We start from the raw sequence: 17,584 nt of genomic DNA, 5'->3' as shown, positions 1-17,584 counted from the left end.
AGTTAAGGTCGAGTGTTATAGTCCCATTTATGTTTAGGGTTGTTTGGGAGGAGAGAAGGCGCAGAGTCCTGTTGTGTGTGGGGTTGTGTAAAGGCTCCCCTGGGGAGTTAAGGTGTACCCAAAGGCTTCCATTGGGAGCATTTTTAATGGGAGAACCTGGCAATGTTCGTGTTCCTTAGGGTCCTATTTAGTGTTATGGCGATGGGGGCCGCACAAAGCGGGGTGGCAGCGGTGGGGGCCCCAAAACCCAGCCCGCACTACCCGGGGGCACTTGGGGAAGACGTTGGGCGAGCGATTCGGCACCGGGACCTTTTATTGATCCAGGTTGCGGCCCCGCAGCGCCTCCTCAGCCTGGCTTTTGAGGCCAGTCCTGGGGATTTTGGGTGCACCGGGGCTGGGCGCATGGGTGCCACACGTCCCCAACCCGCATCCCTTACGGTCCCCATCCTGGCTGAGCATCGGCACCGGTAGCGCCACCGCTCCTCGTCCCCATGCGCCAGGGTCCCCGTCACGCGGCGTGGAGCTTCTGGTGCCGGCGGAGCTGGGATTTATGGCGAAACCCCTCGCCGCAATCGGGGCAGCCGTGGGGCTTCTCGCCGGTGTGGGTGCGCCGGTGGCGGATGAGGTTGGAGGAGACGCTGAAGCGCTTGCCGCACTCCCCGCAGCGGTAGGGCTTCTCCCCGGTGTGCGTGCGCTGGTGCTGGACGAGCGCCGAGCTCTCGCTGAAGCGTTTGCCGCAGGCCCCGCAGCCGTAGGGCTTCTCGCCGGTGTGGATGCGCCGGTGGGTGGCCAGGTTGGAGTTCTGGCTGAAACCCTTCCCGCAGGCGCCGCAGGTGTAGGGCTTCTCGCCCGTGTGCGTCACCTGGTGCCGCGCCAGGTCCGAGCTGCGGCTGAAGCCCTTGCCGCACTCGCCGCAGATGGTGGGGCGCAGGCGGCCCCCCCGCAGCCCCAGCAGCTCCTCCAGGGGTCCCAAACCCCGCGAGCCCCCCGACGCCTTGCCCCGGGGCCGGGCGGGTGCCTTCCGCCGCCGCCTCGCCGCCGGGCACCCGGGGGTCTCGCTGCCGGGGAGGGCTGCAGGGAGAGCGGAGCTGGGCACCGGTGGGGGCGCGGGGCAGGCGGGGGGCACCGCGACCCCTCTGCCCCTTCCCCATCCCTTTTGCACCCTCCTGTTTCTCCATCTGCTCCAGCCCTCTCCCACCTTCTCCGTCCTTTTGTACCTTCTCCAGCCACCGGCCCCTTCCCCATCCCCTTCTTCACCCCCTCTTCATCCTCTCCATCCCCTCCCCAGCCCTCTCCCACCTTCTCCATCCCCTCTTCCCCTTCTCTGCCCCTCTTCCACCTCCTCCATCTCCCCTACCTCTTCCCCAGCCCCTGTCCCTACCCCAGACCTTTTCCATCTGCCCCGTCCCTTTCCCACCTTCTCCACCCTCTTGGCCCCTTCCCATCCCCTTGACCCCTCTCCCATCCCTTTGGGCCCTTCCCATCCCCTCGGTCCCTTCCCCATCCCATTTCCACCTTCTTCACCCCTTCGGCCCCTTCATTCCCCAGCCCCTTTCCCACCTTCTTCACCCCTTTGCACCTTCCCCATCCCCTGATCCCTTCCCCATCCCCTTTCCCCTCCCCTTGACCCCCTCCCCATTTCCTTGACCCCTTCCCCACCCCCTTGACCCCTTTCCCATCCTCTCAGCCCCTTCCCCATCCCATTTCCACGTCTTCACCCCTTCAGCCCCTTCATCCTCTCCATCCCCCTTCCCACCTTCTCCACCCCTTTCCCCTTCCCCACCCCCTCCGTCCCCCCTTCCCTGGCCCCTCTGCCCCCTCCCCACTTTGGGGACAGTGCTGGCACCCCACTGGACACCCCCACCAGCCCCGTGAGGCTGGAATTGGGGTGCAGAGGGTGCCCCCCCCCGGACAGGCCTGGGGTGTGGGACGGGGACAGCGCGTCCCCAGGTAGGGACAGGCGTGGGGGTGGCACCGCCGAGGGGGACCCCGGAGCCCAAATTCCTGGAGTTGGGGTCCCGGGAAACCCCATGGGGCAGGAGCAGGGCTCCGCTGCACCCCGAAATCGGGGCATCTCTGTGCTGTGGGGTTAGGGCACCCTCGTGCCGTAGGGATGGGGCACCCCTGTTCTGATGGGCTGGGGCATCCCCTGCACCCCAGAATTGGGACACCCCCATACCCTGGGATCAGGGCACCCCAGATTTGGGGTATCCCTGTGCCAAGGAATTAGGGCTTCCCTACACCTCAGATTTGGGGTATCCCCGTGAATAGGGACTGGGACACTCCCATACCCCACATTTGGGGTATCCCTATGAAATGGGGACGGGGCATCCCCACACCCTGGATCTGGGGCACCCCCATACCCCATTTTGGGATATCTCTGTGCCAAGGGACCGAGGAAACCCCTTACCCTAGGATCAGAGCACCCCCATAAAGTGGGATTGGGGCACCCCTGTGCCAAGGAATTGGGGCACCCCCACTGCCTGGGATCAGGGCACCCTCATACCCCAGATTTGGGGTATCCCTGTGCCAAGGAATCAGGGCACCCCAATACTTTGAGATTGGGACATCCCCATACCCCACATTCAGGGTGTCCCCATGAAATGGGGACAGGGCATCCCCACACCCCTGGTTTTGGGCACCCCCCATACCCCAGATTTGGGGTATCCCTGTGCCAAGGGACCGGGACACCCCCATACCTTGGGATCAGGGCACCCCCATACCCCAGATTTGGGGTATCCCAATGAAATGGGGACGGGGCATCCCCACACCCTGGGATCGGGACACCCCCATGCTGTGGGACTGGGACATTGCCCTATTATGGGATGGGGGCACCCCTGCCCCCCCCCCCCGAAACAGGACACCCCCATATTATGGGCTGAGGGTGCCCCCCCAAACCAGGACACCCCCCCACCCTTCAATTGAGCCACCCCAATATTATGGGATGGGGGCACCCCTGCCCCCCTTTTACCCCCCCTAACGAATCAGAATGCCCCCATATTATGGGATGGCGACACCCCCACGCTGTAGGATCGCAGCATCCCCCTCCCAGCCCCCCCCCATCTCCCCCCAACCCCCCCGCTCCCCGCACACCCGTGCCCCCCCCCAATACGGGACCATCCCCACGCTACGGGGGGGGGGATTTTGGGGCCGGGGGGGGTCTGGGGGGGGGCTCACCTGCAGCCGTGCCCTCGGGGGTCTCGGGGTCCTGGGGGGGGTCCCCGGGCTGACGGCCCCCCCCTCGGCGTCCATCACGCTCCGACGGGGAAACGCTGCTGGGGGGGGGAAACAAGCAAATAAATGGGGTGGCCGCGGGGGGGGGAGACCACCGGACCCCCCCCCCCAAAATACAAACTCATCGTAACCACCGCTGCCCCCCCCCCAAAAAAAAAAATAAAGACTCACCGGGGCCTGGCGTGGGGGGGGGGGCGGCAGCGGCGGGGCCTCCCGCTCGGCCCCCGCGATGGCGCAGCTCCTGCCCCCCCCTCCCTCACATCGCCCCCCCCCCAAATCAAACCCACCCGGCCGTGGGGACCGGGGGACGGGACCCCCCCAGCCGCGGGGGGGGCGGGGACAAAGGGGGGACCCCACCGAGGGGGTGAATGGGGGGAGATGGGGACCCCCCCCCGGGTGGGATGGATGTGGGGGGGGTGCAGGGGGTGCTGGGGGGGGGTCTGCATCCACCCCCCCCCCCGTGTCTGCAGCTGGATGGGGCTGGTGGGGGTGTCCCAGTGTGTCCCAGTGCACCCAGTGCTTTCCAGTACATCCAGTGTGTCCCAGTGTGTTCCAGTACATCCAGTGTCTCCCACTACATCCAGTGTGTCCCAGTGCATCCCAGTATACTCAGTGCCTCCCAGTAAGTCCCAGTGCCTCCCAGTGAGTCCCAGTGCCTCCCAGCGTCCCCAGTATATCCAGTGCCTCCCAGCACATCCCAGTGTGTCCTAGTGCATCTCAGCGCACCCAGTGTGTCCCAGTATACCCAGTGCTTCCCAGTACATCCCAGTGTACCCAGTGAGTCCCAGTGCCCCTAGCACATCCCGGTGCCTTTCAGTACGTCCCAGTGCCCCCCAGTGTCCCCAGCATATCCCAGCACGTCCCAGTGCCCCCAGTGCCTCCCAGTGCCCTGAGCATGTCCCAGTATATTCCAGTGCCCCCAGTACATCCTAGTGCCTCCAGTATGTCCCAGTACATCCCAGTGCCCCCAGCACATCCCAGTACCTCCCAGTGCCCTCAGCATATCCCAGCATGTCCCAGTGCCCCCAGTGCCTCCCAGTGCCCCCACCATATCCCAGTATATCCCAGTGCTCCCTGTACATCCTAGTGCCTCCAGTATGTCCCAGCACATCCCAGTGCCTCCCAGTACATCCCAGTTCTCCCAGCACATCCCAGTGCCCTCAGCACATCCCAGTACGTCCCAGTGCCCCCAGCATGTCCCAGTACATCCCAGTATATCCCAGTGCCTCCCAGTGCCCCCAGTACGTCCCAGTCCATCCCAGTATATCCCAGTACATCCCAGTGCCCCGCAGCCCGGGGGTGGGGGGGCTCCTCCCGCCCCCCCTCCCCGTACCCCCCCCCGCCCGGTCCCGTCCCAGCGCCCCCGCCCCCCCCGAACCCCCCAGCCAGGGCCCCGGCGCCCCAAGCCGAGCCCGGCGGCAGCGGATTGGCTGAGAGCCACCACGAGGGCGGGGCTTACCCTCCGCCGAGCTTACCGATTGGTTAAAAGCGCCGCGCGGGGACGAGCCCGCTGGGTGGGCGGGGCTTCCGAGAGGGCGCCGCGCGCTGATTGGCGGAGAGGCGAGCGGGGCGAGGCCGGTGAGTCCTCCGCGCATGCGCCACCACCGCCGCTTTCCACTTCCGGGTGGCGGCGGCCGCTTCCGCCTCCCGGTGGGCCTGCGGCGGCGGCGGCGGCGGCGGCGCCGGTTCCGGGCCTGGGCCTGGGCCCGGGCCTGGGCCCCGCTCCCCTCCGGCCTCCTCCTCCTCCCCCTCCTCGGGGCCCGGCCGGGCCCGGCGGCGGGGTCCCGGTGTCCCGGTGCCGGTGCCCCCGGTGCCGCAGGATGTGGTACATCATGCAGAGCGTGCAGAGCAAGTACTCGCTGTCCGAGCGCCTCATCCGCACCATCGCCGCCATCCGCTCGTTCCCCCGGGATAACGTGGAGGACCTCATCGGGCGGGTGAGCACCGGGAGGGGGGCGGAACCGGGGCCTCCGTCCCCCGGGGGTGCCCCGTTAATGATAGGTGCTAATTAGGGACACCCCGTTAGTGACGGGCACCAATTAGGGGTGCCCCGTTAATTCCAGGCACCGGTTGGGGGCGCCCCGTTAATGACAGGCACCCATTAGGGGCGCCTCGTTAATTAACAGCACCAATTAGGGATGCTCCCAACCAACACAGATGCTGGTTGGGAGCGTCCAATTAATGATGAGCACTGATTAGGAGCACCCCATTAATTCCAGGCACTTGTTGGGGGTGCCCCATTAATGACAGGCAATAATTTAGGGGCACCCTGCTAATGACAAGCACTGATTAGGGGCACCCTGTTAATGACAGGCACCCATTAGGGGCGCCCTGTTAATTAACAGCACCAATTAGGGGTGCCCCATTAGTGACTAGACGCTGGTTGGGAGTGCCCTGTTAATGATGAGCACCAATTAGGGGCACCCCGTTAATGATGGGCACTGATTGGGGGTGCCCCGTTAATTCCAGGCACTGGCTGGGGACTCCCGTTAATGACAGGCAACGGTTGGGGGTGCCCCATTAGTGATGGGTGCTGATTAGGGGCACCCTGTTAATTCCAGGCACTGGTTGGGGGTGCCCTGTTAATGATGGACATTGATTAGGGGCATCCTATTAATGACAGGCACCAATTAGGGGCACCTTGTTAATGACAGGCACCGATTGGAGGTTCCCCGTTAATTCCAGGCACTGGTTGAGGGCACCCTATTAATGATGGGTGCCAATTTAGGGGCACCCCGTTAATTCCAGGCACTGTTTGGGGGCGCCCCATTAATTACTGGTAACTAATCACCACCCCATTAACGACTCCGTGTCCCCGTAGGGCGCCGACGTGAACGGGATGCACGGCACCCTGAAGCCGCTGCACTGCGCCTGCATGGTGGCCGACGCCGACTGCGTGGAGCTGCTGCTGCAGAAGGGAGCAGAGGTAACAGCACCTTGGGGCGGTGCCGGCCCCGGTACCGGCTGCTCTGCCCCTTTTTGGGGCAAAACGGCCCCGGTACCGGCTGCTCTGCCCCTTTTTGGGGCAAAACGGCCCTGGTACCGGCTGCTCTGCCCCTTTTTGGGGAAAAACAGGCGGGATGAAGGCACTCTGAGGGAGCAGGGAGGGATTTTTTAACACCTCGCTGAGATTTTGCTGGTTTGGGATGGGAAGGGCGAGACCTGAAGGGCCACCAAACGCCGCCTGGTTTTTATGGGGGAATCTCGCGCCGCCCCCACCCCCTGCCCCTCGTTTTTTCACCCCGTTTCCCTCCCGCCCGTTCCTCCCCGCAGGTCAACGCCCTGGACGGCTATAACCGCACGGCGCTGCACTACGCGGCCGAGAAGGACGAGACCTGCGTGGAGATCCTGCTGGAGTACGGGGCCGACCCCAACGCCCTGGACGGCAACAAGGACACGCCGCTGCACTGGGCCGCCTTCAAGAACATGGCCGAGTGCGCCCGCTCGCTGCTGGAGAACGGCGCCCTGGTGAACGCCCGCGACTACAACGACGACACGCCGCTCAGCTGGGCGGCCATGAAGGGCAACCTGGAGAGCGTCAGCGTCCTGCTCGACTTCGGGGCCGAGGTGCGGGTGGTCAACCTGAAGGGGCAGACGCCCATCTCGCGCCTGGTGGCCCTGCTGGTGCGGGGACTGGGCACGGAGCGCGAGGATTCCTGCTTCGACCTCCTGCACCGCGCCATCGGACACTTCGAGCTGCGCAAGAACGGCAGCATGCCCTGGGAGGTGACCAGGGACCAGCAGCTCTGCCAGAAGCTCACCCTGCTCTGCTCGGCCCCCGGCACGCTGCAGACGCTCTCGCGTTACGCCGTGCGCCGCAGCCTGGGCGTGCGTTTCCTGCCCGAGGCCGTGGAGCAGCTGCCCCTGCCCACCTGCCTGAAGGAGTACGTGCTGCTCCTCAGCTAGGCGCCCGGAGCAGCGATTTTTAGCACCCGTGGGTGCTGGGCGAGCAGCGGGGACGCTCCAAAAGGCTCCGTGCTCCTCTCTGCGCCTGCCACGCTTGCTCCTGGCGAGCTCCTGCGCTGTGTTTTCAGCCGGGCGAGGAAGCTCGAGCCTCCCTCTAACAGATGGCGAAGCCGTCGTGGCCGCTGGATTAACCTGGTCCTTCTTTTGGTGTTTTTTTTTTGTGTTTTTTTTTTGTTCTGTGGTGGGCAAAGCGAGGCTTTCCGGGCGGAGTCTCCCCCTTGGGAAGGACTCGAGGTGCTGCGGGGCCCGGTGGGCGACCACACGCCTCGAGCCCGCAGCCCCGTGGGGCGAGCGCCCTCCTCACCGCGCACAGCACCCGGGGCACCCCTTGGGCACCCGGGGCAGCTTCGTTCACCCCCGTCCCCCTGAGTTTTAAGACGTAACGGCGCGTTAGGGGCAGAAGGAGGGGAGCTGGAGGGAATGCAGCACCTACAGGAGCGAGAAACCTTTGTGGGGCGCGAGGCCAGCGAGGGGAGGAGGCCCCCACGACCAGGGCCTGGTGTCCCCATGTCACTGGGGCCCAGCACTCGCTGCTCTCCCCCCGGAAATTTGGCCACAATTTCTGCAAAAGAAGAAAACATTTCCCTGCCGTCCAGGATGGCTCCGCTCCGGGCACCAAACACTCCCGGGCAGGAGGTTTTGGCTCCCCTCAGCCATCAGAGCTCTCGGTTTGGTTCTGCGCTGCCCCCTCCCCGCCTCGTGCCTGGTTTTATTTGTGTGTGTTTGTACCGCGTGCGCACGGAGGCGCTGGCAGCAGCTCCCCGGGTCGCTGCCTCTCGCTCCCGACGGTGGGCGAGGGGCGAAACCCCCCCCGGAGCCGCTGCCCGCCCCCAGCCCACCGCGTCCCCAGCTTGTGTGTACAGAAATAAACGGCTCCTCGCAAGGCCTGGAGGAGGTTTGTGTCGATGGCCGGGGGGGGTTAGGGGGGTGCCCTGCTCTCCTCGGGGGGTTTCCCAGGGTGGGGCACGGTTTTGGCACCGCGTCGCCGGCCGGGGATCCTCCGGGAGAGCTGCAACGGGCACCCGGGGTGGGGTGAGGAAGGTAAACCTGGGTGCTGGATGCGATGGGAGAAACGTGGGGGGAAAAAAGAAGATTTTAGGGCTTTAATTCCTCCCCGCCGTGCTGGGAACACGGCTGTGGGGTCGAGCGAGGCGAGGGAGCCACGAGGGTGCCGCGTTTCCCTCCACCAATGGGTGAGTTTGCCGCTGCCATGGGCGGTGCCGGTTTTATTGAAGCGTCTTAATTGGGAATTCAGAACTAAAGAGCTCCCCGTGGGGCACAGCCCTCGCTCCCCCCGCCGCTGGGGAAGCGCCGCTCTGCTCACAAAGCCCACGAAACACACGACCGGGTCTCACCCAGCCCGAATTTACCCCGAGGACGCCCCCCCCCCCCCCCCACAGCTGCGGGAAAGCTGCGCAGGGCCCCCGGTCGCCCCTCAGATGTTGGATTCGAGGGAGATCCTCTTCTGCCTGACGTGCTCCAGGTGCGCCTTCTCCGAGGTGTCCAGCTCGATGTTGTACTTGGCCAGGATCTTCAGGATGGGGCGCAGCTTCAGCCACCACTGCTCCTTGGGGATGCGGTGCCTGCCAGGGGGGAGAGGGCGGCGTGAAGTGCCCCGGCTGCGCTCCCAGCCCGCAGCCTTCCTCATCGTCATCCTCCTCCTCCTCCCCAGCCCTGGGGGGGTTCGGGGGGGGCACCTACTCGAAATCTGTCTGCTCCTTGAGCTCGGTGATGGGCTGGAAGACGAGGCTGCGCTTGCGCATGCCCAGCAGGCAGGCCGAGTCGGCCGTGTTGGCGAAGATGCGACCTGTGAGGAGGGGCAGCAGCAGCCTCAGCACCTCGCCCCCCCTCCCCGAGACCCCCAAGCACGTGTGCAGGGGGGTTTGGTTTATTTCTGATGCCCGGGACGCCCCCTCCTCAGGACCCACCGTGCCGGGAGCACTCTTTGATCTTCCCGGTGATCCAAGCCACCGCCTTGGCGCCCATTTTAGTGCCGAAATTCCTGTCGAAGGGGGTCGGGGTGCCACCCTGCGGGACAAACAGCACCGGGTGATGGGGCAGAGCAGGGAGAGCTGCGTCCCGGGGGGGGCTCCAGCCCCTCGCGGGGGGGTTTGGGGCACAGCCGTACCTGCTGCATGTGCCCCAGCACGTTCTTGCGGCAGTCGAAGATGCCCTTCCCCTCCTCGGAGTAGAGGTTGTAGATGAAGTCGGTGGTGTAGTTCTCGTTGCAGCGCTCGTTCCTGCACGAGGAGATGAGGCCGGGCTCAGGGGGGGGCAGCTCGAGGGCATGGGCCCCCCACCCCGGCCTCGTCCTTACCTGAGCACCAGCCCCCGTTTCACCGTCGTCTTCATTTTTTCAGTTAAATGCTCCACGTTGATCTGGGGGGGTGAGGAAAAGCCGGGTGGGAGGTGGGTGTTGGAAGCACGGGGGGGGGGGATTAATGGGGTGGCCCTGTCCCTGCGGTGGTGCTTGGCTGGGGGGGGTGTGAGCAGGGATAAAGGCAGCCCCCACCCCTAAAATGAGGCTCATTTTAGGGGGCACATGGGCAGGGACAAAGGCAGCCCCCACCCCTAAAATGAGGTTTAGTCTGGGGGGACACAGGCAGGGATGAAGGCAGCCCCCACCCCTAAAACGGGGCTCAGTTTGGGGGGACACAAGAATTGGTAAATGCAGCCCCCACCCCTAAAATGAGGCTAAGATTGGGGGTGATGTGGGCAAGGATAAAGGCAGCCCCCACTCCTAAAATAGGAATCAATTTGGGGGGGACACAGGGATAAAGGCAGCCCCCACCCCTAAAAGGAAGCTCAGTTTTGGGAAACACAGGAATTGGTAAATGCAACCCACACCCCTAAAATGAGGCTCAGATTGGGGGGGACACAGGCAGGGATAAAGGCAGCCCCCACCCCTAAAATGGGGCTCAGATTGGGGGCGATGTGGGCAAGGATAAAGGCAGCCCCCACCCCTAAAATGATGCTCTGTTTTGGGGTACCCAGTGATCAAGGCAGCCCCCATCCTTAAAATGTGGCTCTAATTGGGGTCGATGTGGGCAAGGATAAATGCAGCCCCCACCCCTAAAATGGAAATCAATTTGGGGGGGGGGACACAGGGATAAAGGCAGCCCCCCATCCCTAAAATGATGCTCCGTTTTGGGGTACACAGGGATGGAGGCAGCCCCCACCCCTCCAACCAGGCTCCGTTTGGGGCACACCAAGAGGACGAACACAGCCCTGGCCCCACCGCAGTGCCCTGGGGATGGGAGGGGGGTGCTGCATGGCCGAGGGGGGGGGGGGCCCACCTGCAGATCACGGATGTTGAAGTGCTCCTCGTAGATGTAGGCGGCGTCGGCGCCCCCCGCCAGCCCCGCCAGCGTGGCCAGGTAGCCGCAGTAGCCGCCCATCGTCTCGATGATGAACACGCGCCGCTTGGTGCCCGCCGCCGACTGCTTGATGCGGTCGCAGGTCTGCAAGGCAGCAAGAAAACATTTCCACGGTGGGGGCGGCGTCTAATTAACGGGGCGACTAATTAACGGGGGGGAAGCGGGGGGCTGGGTGCCGCACCGTGGTGATGGTGTTGAGGGCGGTGTCGGCGCCGATGCTGAAGTCGGAGCCGGGGACGTTGTTGGAGACGGTGGCGGGGATGACGCAGAGCGGGATGCAGAGCTCCTCGAACTTGGCCCTGCCCTCCATCATCTCCAGGCTGCCCGTGAAAGCCTTGGGAAGGAGTTTGGGGGAGGGGGGGGGGGCAGCCAAAAATGAGGGCATGGGCGTCAGGAGCTGCCCCCCACCCTTGTCCCACTGCTGCCCCGCTCACCTCGAAGCCCCCGATGATGATCAGCCCGTGGATGCCGAAGCTGCTGATGTTGGCGCTGATTTCCTCGAAGTATTTCTTGGGCAAGGTCCTGGCCGAAGTGTTGGGGGGGAGTAAAACCTCCGGGGGTGGGCTTTGCCCGGGCCCCCACACCCGGGTTTGCGCGGGGCGGCGTTACCTCTTCGTCCCCAGCTTGGAGCCACCCAGCCCCGTCCAGCCGCCGACCCTCTCCCAGCTGATCTCTTCCACCTGGCAGCGTGGGGGGGGGAAGCCAAACGCAAAAATTGGGGGGCGGGGAGGGGGGGAGAAGAAGGAAGAGGAGAGTTTTGGGGGCGCACCGACCTCACCGTGCAGGTCGGGCATCAATATTGGGGTACCCCCAAGCAAAGCTGCAAGGGGAGCCCCATCCCTGGGAGCTGCAGGTTTGGGGGCTGCACCCTTCCCCCGTGCACCCCCTTTCCCCGTGCACCCCCTTTCCCCCCCCCCCCATTTCCTCACCCACCTTCCCAAAAGCGAGCCCCTCGAAGCCGTCGTGCACCGCCAGCATGCGGTGCCCGTGGATGAGGCCGATCCTCACGGTGGAGCGCACGGCCGCGTTCATGCCGGCGGCCGGGGCGCCCACGTTGAGCACGGCCAGCGTGTAGCCGCTCTGGGGGGGGCGAGGAGATGGTTTTAAGGGGGGTTCGGGGTGCCCCCCGCTGCCCCCTCCTCAACGCCTCACCTTGGTGGAGGGCGGGCGGATGTGCGCCAGCAGCTTGTACACGTTCCAGTTGTTTTGGAAACTCCTGTAAAAAGAAAAAGAAAAGAATGAAATAATGACATGAAATAGTGAAATGGAATGAAATAAAATAAAATGGAATGAAATAAAATAAAATAAAATAAAATAAAATAAAATAAAATAAAATAAAATAAAATAAAATAAAATAGGGAGAGTTGAGGGAGTGCTGGGGATGGGCAGAGCCCCACGAGGGATGTGCTGTGGGTGCTCTGGGTGCTGTGGGTGCTCACCGGCCCCGCAGCTTCAGGGCATCGTCGAAGCGCTTCTCGTTCATCGCCGTCGTCACATCTTTGGTCTGCGGGGATCAGAGACGGGCTGGTTTGTGCCGTGCCCACTAGGTTTGTGCCGTGCCGATGGGTTTGTGCCACACCGGCCGGGTTTTGTGTCACAGTGGATGAGTTTTGCATCGTGCCGGCTGAGTTTGCACCACACGGGATGGTTTTGCATCACTCTGGCCAGATTTGCACAGCACCGGCTGGGTTTGCAGCATGCCAGGGACAGGTTTGTGCTGTGCCAGGGATGGTTTTGCACCATACCAGATGGGTTTGCACTGTGCAGGACATTTTTACCCTATACCAGATGGGTTTGCACCATGCCAGGGGTGGATTTTGCACCATGCCAGATGCGTTTGCGCTGTGCCAGATGGGTTTGCATTGTGCCAGGGATGGGTTTTGCCCCATACCACATAGGTTTGCACCATGCCAGGGATGGTTTTGTACCATACCAGATGGGTTTGCACCGTGCTGGATGTTTTTGTCCCATACCAGATGAGTTTGCACTGTGCCAGGGATGTTTTGGCACCATGCCAAATGGGTTTGCACCGTGCTGGATGTTTTTACCCCATACCAGACGGATTTGCACCATGCCAGGGGTTGTTTTGCACCATTCCAGATGCTTTTGCACCGTGCTGGTCAGTTTTTGCCCTGTACCAGATGGATTTGCACTGCACCAGCCAGTTTGCAGCGCACCCAGCCGGGTTTGCACCACGCCAGCCAGGCCTGCAGCACACTGCACCACACGTGGTGGGTTTGCACCGTGCTGGCTGGGTTCACATCACACTGGAGGGGGTTGTAGCAAGCACACTGCGTGGATTTGCACTGCATGGGCTGGGTTTGCAATGCACTGGACGGGTTTGCACCGTGCTGGGTGGGTTTGCACCGTGGTGGATGGGTTTACATCGTGGTGGATGGGTTTGCACCGTGCTGGGTGGGTTTGCATGGCAGCAGCCCGAGCTGTTCCGTGTCCCTGCCCCGCACTCACCACCTGCACGCACTCCATCAGGGGCAGGCGCACGGCCTGGTTGCCCGAGAGGCTGACGACGCAGGCGGGGGTCTCGGGAGTGGCCTCCAGCAGGGCCATGACGGCTTCCACACCCATGCGGCTGCCCTGGGGGGACAGGGAAGGGGTTGGGGACAGGGACAGGGACATCACCACGGCCCCGTTCAGCTGGGACCGGCACAGGACGGGGGGATGGAGCCACCTACCAGGACACGGTCGAAGGCGGAGGGCGTCCCGCCGCGCTGCACGTGGCCCAGGATGGTGACCCGGGTGTCATAGCCCAAACGCTTCACCACCAGCTGCAAGACAGAGGGTTTGGCTCAGGGATGGGGTGCCCAGACCCCCCCCCGGACCAAAAATGGGGGCAGAAATTGGGCTCCCGCCGTCCCGCTTACATTTTTGATGTCGTCGGAGGTGATGGGCTTGCCGTGCTTGTCGATGGCGCCCTCGGCCACGATGATGATGTTCAGCCTCGAGCCGCCCAGGCGGGTCTGGGGGAGAGGTGGAGGTGAGGAGGGGGACAGGAAGGGGGACGGGGACATGGAGCGGGGTGGGGACAGAGATGGGGGTTAAATAGGGATAGGGATGGGGATGGGATGGAGACAAAATAGGGATGGGGGTGGGGATGTGGAGATGGGGATGGGGACAGGAACAGGGATGGGATGGGGATGGGGACAAAATAGGAATTGGGATGGAGGTGGGGTTGGGGACAGAAAGGGGGATGGGATGGGGACAAGGATGGGGACCAAACAGGGACAGGGATGGAGATGGGGACAAAACAGGGATGTAGATAGGGACAAGGATAAAACAGGGATGGGGATGGGGACAAGGACAGAAAAAGGTATGGAATGGGATCAAGGATGGGGACTGGGATGGGGATAGAGATACGGATGGGGACGAGGACAGGGATGGGGACAGGGACAGGCAGGTGGCACCCCCCCGGACCCTACCCTACCTCTGTCAGCCTCCGGCACAAGTGGTCCTCCCAGTCATCCTCGGGAGGGGACTCGGGGATGAAGACCCAGTCGGCGCCGCAGGCCAGGGAGGTGATGAGAGCCAGGTAGCTGCGGGGGCAGAAAAAGAGGCCATTTGGGGCATTTTCCCCATTTTTCATCGGGATCCAGCTCCCGGAGGCAGCGTGGGGACGTACCCGCAGTGCCGACCCATCACTTCCAGCACGAACGTCCGCTGGTGGCTGCGAGAGACGCGGGGCCAAGTTACACCACGGGGAAGGAGCAGGGGGGACCTGGGTACGGGACGGGGCCGTCCCCGTGTCACCTCTGGGCCGTGGTGGTGATGGCGTCCACGATCTCCATGATGCGGTGCAGCGCCGAGTCGGTGCCGATGGTCATGTCGGTGCCGCAGAAGTCGTTGTCGATGGAGCCCACCATGCCCACGATGTTCAGGTAGCTCGACTTCTTCGCCTCCTCCGCCGTGATCCCCCCTAAAAAAAAGGGGGTGGCGGGGGTGTGGGGCAACACCCCCCGTTCCCGCTGCCTCCCCCTACCCATTTGGGGCAAAACTGCCCAAATCCCGGTGTAGGAAAAACCACATTTTTGTGCAAAACGCGCTTAAAGGAAGGTGTTGGAAGACAACCAGGGGGATTTTTTTTTTGGGGGGGGGGTGTGTACCTGTCTTCAGCAGCTCGGCCAGGAGGCTGCTCCACTCGGCGCGGAAGGTGTCGGCGCCGGTGAGGCTGCCATCGCCGCCGATGACGCAGAGGTTGGTGATGCCGCGCTTCACCAGGTTGCGGGCGGCTTTCAGGCGCCCCTCACGCGTCCGAAAATCCTGGCACCGGGCGCTGCCGATGACCGTGCCGCCCTGGGGGGCGCCCACCCCCCCAAAAAAAGATAAATCGTCGTTAAAAACAAGCAGCGGCACCCCAAAAACAGGCGCCGTGCTCCCCGCCACGCGGGTGCCAGCGGGCGGCTCCGGTTTCGGGTTATTTTCGGGCTCGGCCCTTCGCCCCCGTGGCGTTGGGTTACAGCTGAGAAGGTCAAGGGGGGGGCAAAACCGTGTTGTCCCCCCCCCCCTCGGTGTCCCCCCCTTCCCGGCTCACCAGCTGCAGCATCATGGAGACGCTCTCCCAGGTGGCCTCCTTGATGTTGTCCCCGCCGTCCACCAGCCCCTGGTAGCCCTGCAAAATATTGGGGGGGGGGGAGGAAAGCAGCGGTGATTTGGGGTCCCTGTTGGGGTTTGGGGGGGCAAAAGGGGGGCGGGGGGGGCACCAACCTCATGCACGAAGTAGACTTTGGCACCCGTGTAAATGCCCACGCGCACCACGGCGCGGACGGCCGCGTTCATGCCTGCGGGGAGAGGAGAGTCCCCAAATCCGGGGCTGGGGGGGGGGGGGGGGGGGCCCTAAAGCCATCCCCGTGTGTCCCCCCCCCCATAGCCCTCATCTCGCAAAGCTCCCTGTTTGTTTTCCTCCCCCCCCCCCCGGCCCCGCAGCTGCGGGTTATTTTTGCCCCGCTGACATTTAGCGGCGCCGGGGCCGCGTGACGCCGGTGTCGGGGACAGCTGGTGGCACGCCGCGGTGGCGCTGAGGCAAAGCAGAGCCCCCTGGCCTCGATGAGGCCCCCTTTCGAGGGCAGACAGCAAAATTGGGCTCAATTTGAGTGGTTTTGGGCCATCCCACTGCCCGAAACTCCCAGGTTTTGGCTTCCTTCCCTCAGCCACCCCACGCTGCGTGTCCCCGGTTTGGGGACCTCGGGGACATCCCCGCCAGGGCTGCTGGCAGCTCCAGGCTGATCGTGTCCCCGTGCAGGGCAATTAGCGCAAATTCCTATAATTTACACCAAATCAGGGCTGGAAATTGTCATCACAGACCATTCTTGGTGGTCATTACCACGTCACCCCCCAAGCTCCAAACCCTCCTGTCCCCCACCAGCCCGCGGAGACCCCCCCAAAAACCACCTGGGGGACACAACAAGCAACGAGCCCCAAGAGCCAGGCGCACGCAAGCCCCATTTTAGCCCATTTTGCCCCATTTTAGCCTGTTCTATCCCCAAAACAGCCCAACCAGGGTGGGTTTTGGGGGGTCCCATCCCGTCCTTACCCTGCGCGTCCCCCCCGGAGGTGAGGACGGCGATGGCTTTGCCGGCGCCCAGGTTCTCCGTGTGCACGCAGGCCTTCGGCGGCTGCGCCATCTTCTTGGCTGAAAAAAGAGGGAAATGGGGCAAAAAAAAAAAACAAACAAACTTTTGGGGGCTGGGAGGGGGGCTCGGTGGCGGCGGAGAGGCACCGAGCGCGGCCCCGGTGTCACGCGGCGAAGTGACAGCGAGCCCCGCGTCAGCCCCTAAATCGGGCACCGGGAGGGAGGGGCGGCCCCGGGGGTGGCACTGGGGGGGGGGTGACGTGGCCCTGGGTTGTCCCCAACACCCCCCCCCCCGCCCCCCCAGGGCCACCTCTGGGGTTGTTTTGATGCAAAATGGCAAAATGGTGGTGTTTTTTTTTTTGCTGCAGCCTGGTGTAAAAATGGGGAGGTTTGGGGGGAAACTGAGGCGTGGGGGGGGGCCTGGGGGCAGGAGGGGGGCGTTGTGTCCCAGGGGAGGGGTCCTGCTGGTCCCAGGCTCTGTTCCTTTACTGGTCCCTGGCTGCCCTCCTTACTGGTCCCAGTCTCTATTCCCTGCTGACCCCAGTTTGACCTCCTTCATTGTCCCAGTCTCTGTTCCTTTACTGGTCCCAGTCCCTGTTCCCTAACTGGTCCCAGTCCCTGTCCCCTACTGGTCCCAGTCGCTGTCCCTCACTGGTCCTGGGCTCTGTTCCCTACTGGTCCCAGTCCCTGTTCCCTAACTGGTCCTGGGCTCTATTCCCTCACTGGTCCCAGTCCCTGTCCCTCACTGGTCCCAGTCCCTGTCCCTAACTGGTCCCAGTCCCTGTCCCTCACTGGTCCCAGGGCTCTGACCTGGCGGCAGGAGGGTGAGGAGGACGAGGAGGGCAGCGAGGCCGAGCGCAGCCGAGGCCAGGAGCCGGGCGGCCTCGGGGGAGAGCTCGGGGAGAGCCCCCATGGCCCAGGGGGGTCGGCGGTAACGGGATCACCTGTAATGGGATCACCCCCGGGGATCGGCCACGGGGACCGCCTGTAACGGGATCGGCTGTAACGGGATCGGCTGTAACGGGATCGGTTATAATGGGATCGGCTGTAATGGGATCGGCTGCAAGGGGATCTCCCGCAGGGGGGGAATTTGGAACGGGATCGACCGTGTGATTCCCCCACCCCCACCCCATAGGGTGACGCTGCTCCACAGGGGGCTCCCCCATAGGGTGCTCACCCCCCCCAGGGCCCCCCCCAGACCCCCACTGGCTGCCCCCTATGGACCCCCCCAGACCCCCATTGGCCTCCCCCATAGCCCCCTCCCCAGGACCCCCCCATAGACCCCCACTGGCCCCCATATGGTCCCCCTGTGCCCTCCCCAGGACCCCCCCCAGCCCTCCACTGCCCCCCCCCACGCCCCCCCATAACCCCCTGGCCCCCCACTGCCCCCTCCAAGCCCCCCCCCATAACCCCCCGGGTCCCC

General features: G+C 63.9%; 3 protein-coding genes across 3 annotated transcripts; 1 reads left to right on the top strand and 2 right to left on the bottom strand.

Moving 5' to 3' along the window:
• Positions 1-326: 326 nt before the first annotated feature.
• LOC311220189 (uncharacterized protein) lies at positions 327-4,829 on the bottom strand (the record flags this gene model as incomplete). The annotated part of the gene is made up of 4 exons (XM_084303651.1): positions 327-1,071; positions 3,178-3,275; positions 3,406-3,662; positions 4,710-4,829. 4 exons carry the CDS (start codon positions 4,827-4,829, stop codon positions 509-511), a joined length of 1,038 nt encoding a protein of 345 aa, XP_084159777.1. The 3' UTR covers positions 327-508.
• A 12-nt stretch (positions 4,830-4,841) lies between these two features.
• On the top strand, positions 4,842-7,331 carry ASB8 (ankyrin repeat and SOCS box containing 8). The gene is made up of 3 exons (XM_084303745.1): positions 4,842-5,171; positions 6,056-6,160; positions 6,508-7,331. The coding sequence occupies exons 1-3, from the start codon at positions 5,055-5,057 to the stop codon at positions 7,138-7,140; spliced, it is 855 nt and encodes a 284-aa protein (XP_084159871.1). The 5' UTR covers positions 4,842-5,054; the 3' UTR covers positions 7,141-7,331.
• Positions 7,332-8,394: 1,063 nt separating this feature from the next.
• PFKM (phosphofructokinase, muscle) lies at positions 8,395-16,347 on the bottom strand. The gene is made up of 22 exons (XM_084303714.1): positions 16,123-16,347; positions 15,297-15,370; positions 15,124-15,201; positions 14,696-14,885; positions 14,343-14,508; positions 14,215-14,259; positions 14,020-14,128; positions 13,460-13,555; positions 13,271-13,363; positions 13,047-13,172; positions 12,017-12,081; positions 11,730-11,793; positions 11,511-11,657; positions 11,187-11,257; positions 11,012-11,099; positions 10,759-10,911; positions 10,497-10,661; positions 9,518-9,579; positions 9,329-9,440; positions 9,129-9,228; positions 8,902-9,007; positions 8,395-8,783 (listed from the first exon to the last, which is right to left on the bottom strand). The coding sequence occupies exons 1-22, from the start codon at positions 16,211-16,213 to the stop codon at positions 8,636-8,638; spliced, it is 2,349 nt and encodes a 782-aa protein (XP_084159840.1). The 5' UTR covers positions 16,214-16,347; the 3' UTR covers positions 8,395-8,635.
• Positions 16,348-17,584: the final 1,237 nt, after the last annotated feature.

This window comes from Netta rufina, assembly GCF_964035555.1.
Source record: "Netta rufina genome assembly, chromosome: 30".
Classification (NCBI taxonomy): domain Eukaryota; kingdom Metazoa; phylum Chordata; class Aves; order Anseriformes; family Anatidae; genus Netta; species Netta rufina.
This window is presented reverse-complemented; position numbering and strand designations above follow the sequence as displayed.

Coding starts and splice junctions, on each gene's coding strand:
- ASB8 (XM_084303745.1), top strand. CDS start 5,055: ATGTGGTACATCATGCAGAGCGTGCAGAGCAAGTACTCGCTGTCCGAG. Junction 5,172..6,055: donor TGGAGGACCTCATCGGGCGG/GTGAGCACCGGG, acceptor GTGTCCCCGTAG/GGCGCCGACGTGAACGGGAT. Junction 6,161..6,507: donor TGCTGCAGAAGGGAGCAGAG/GTAACAGCACCT, acceptor TCCTCCCCGCAG/GTCAACGCCCTGGACGGCTA.
- PFKM (XM_084303714.1), bottom strand. CDS start 16,213: ATGGCGCAGCCGCCGAAGGCCTGCGTGCACACGGAGAACCTGGGCGCC. Junction 11,658..11,729: donor TCCGCCCGCCCTCCACCAAG/GTGAGGCGTTGA, acceptor CGCCCCCCCCAG/AGCGGCTACACGCTGGCCGT. Junction 10,662..10,758: donor CCCTCAACACCATCACCACG/GTGCGGCACCCA, acceptor GCTGCCTTGCAG/ACCTGCGACCGCATCAAGCA.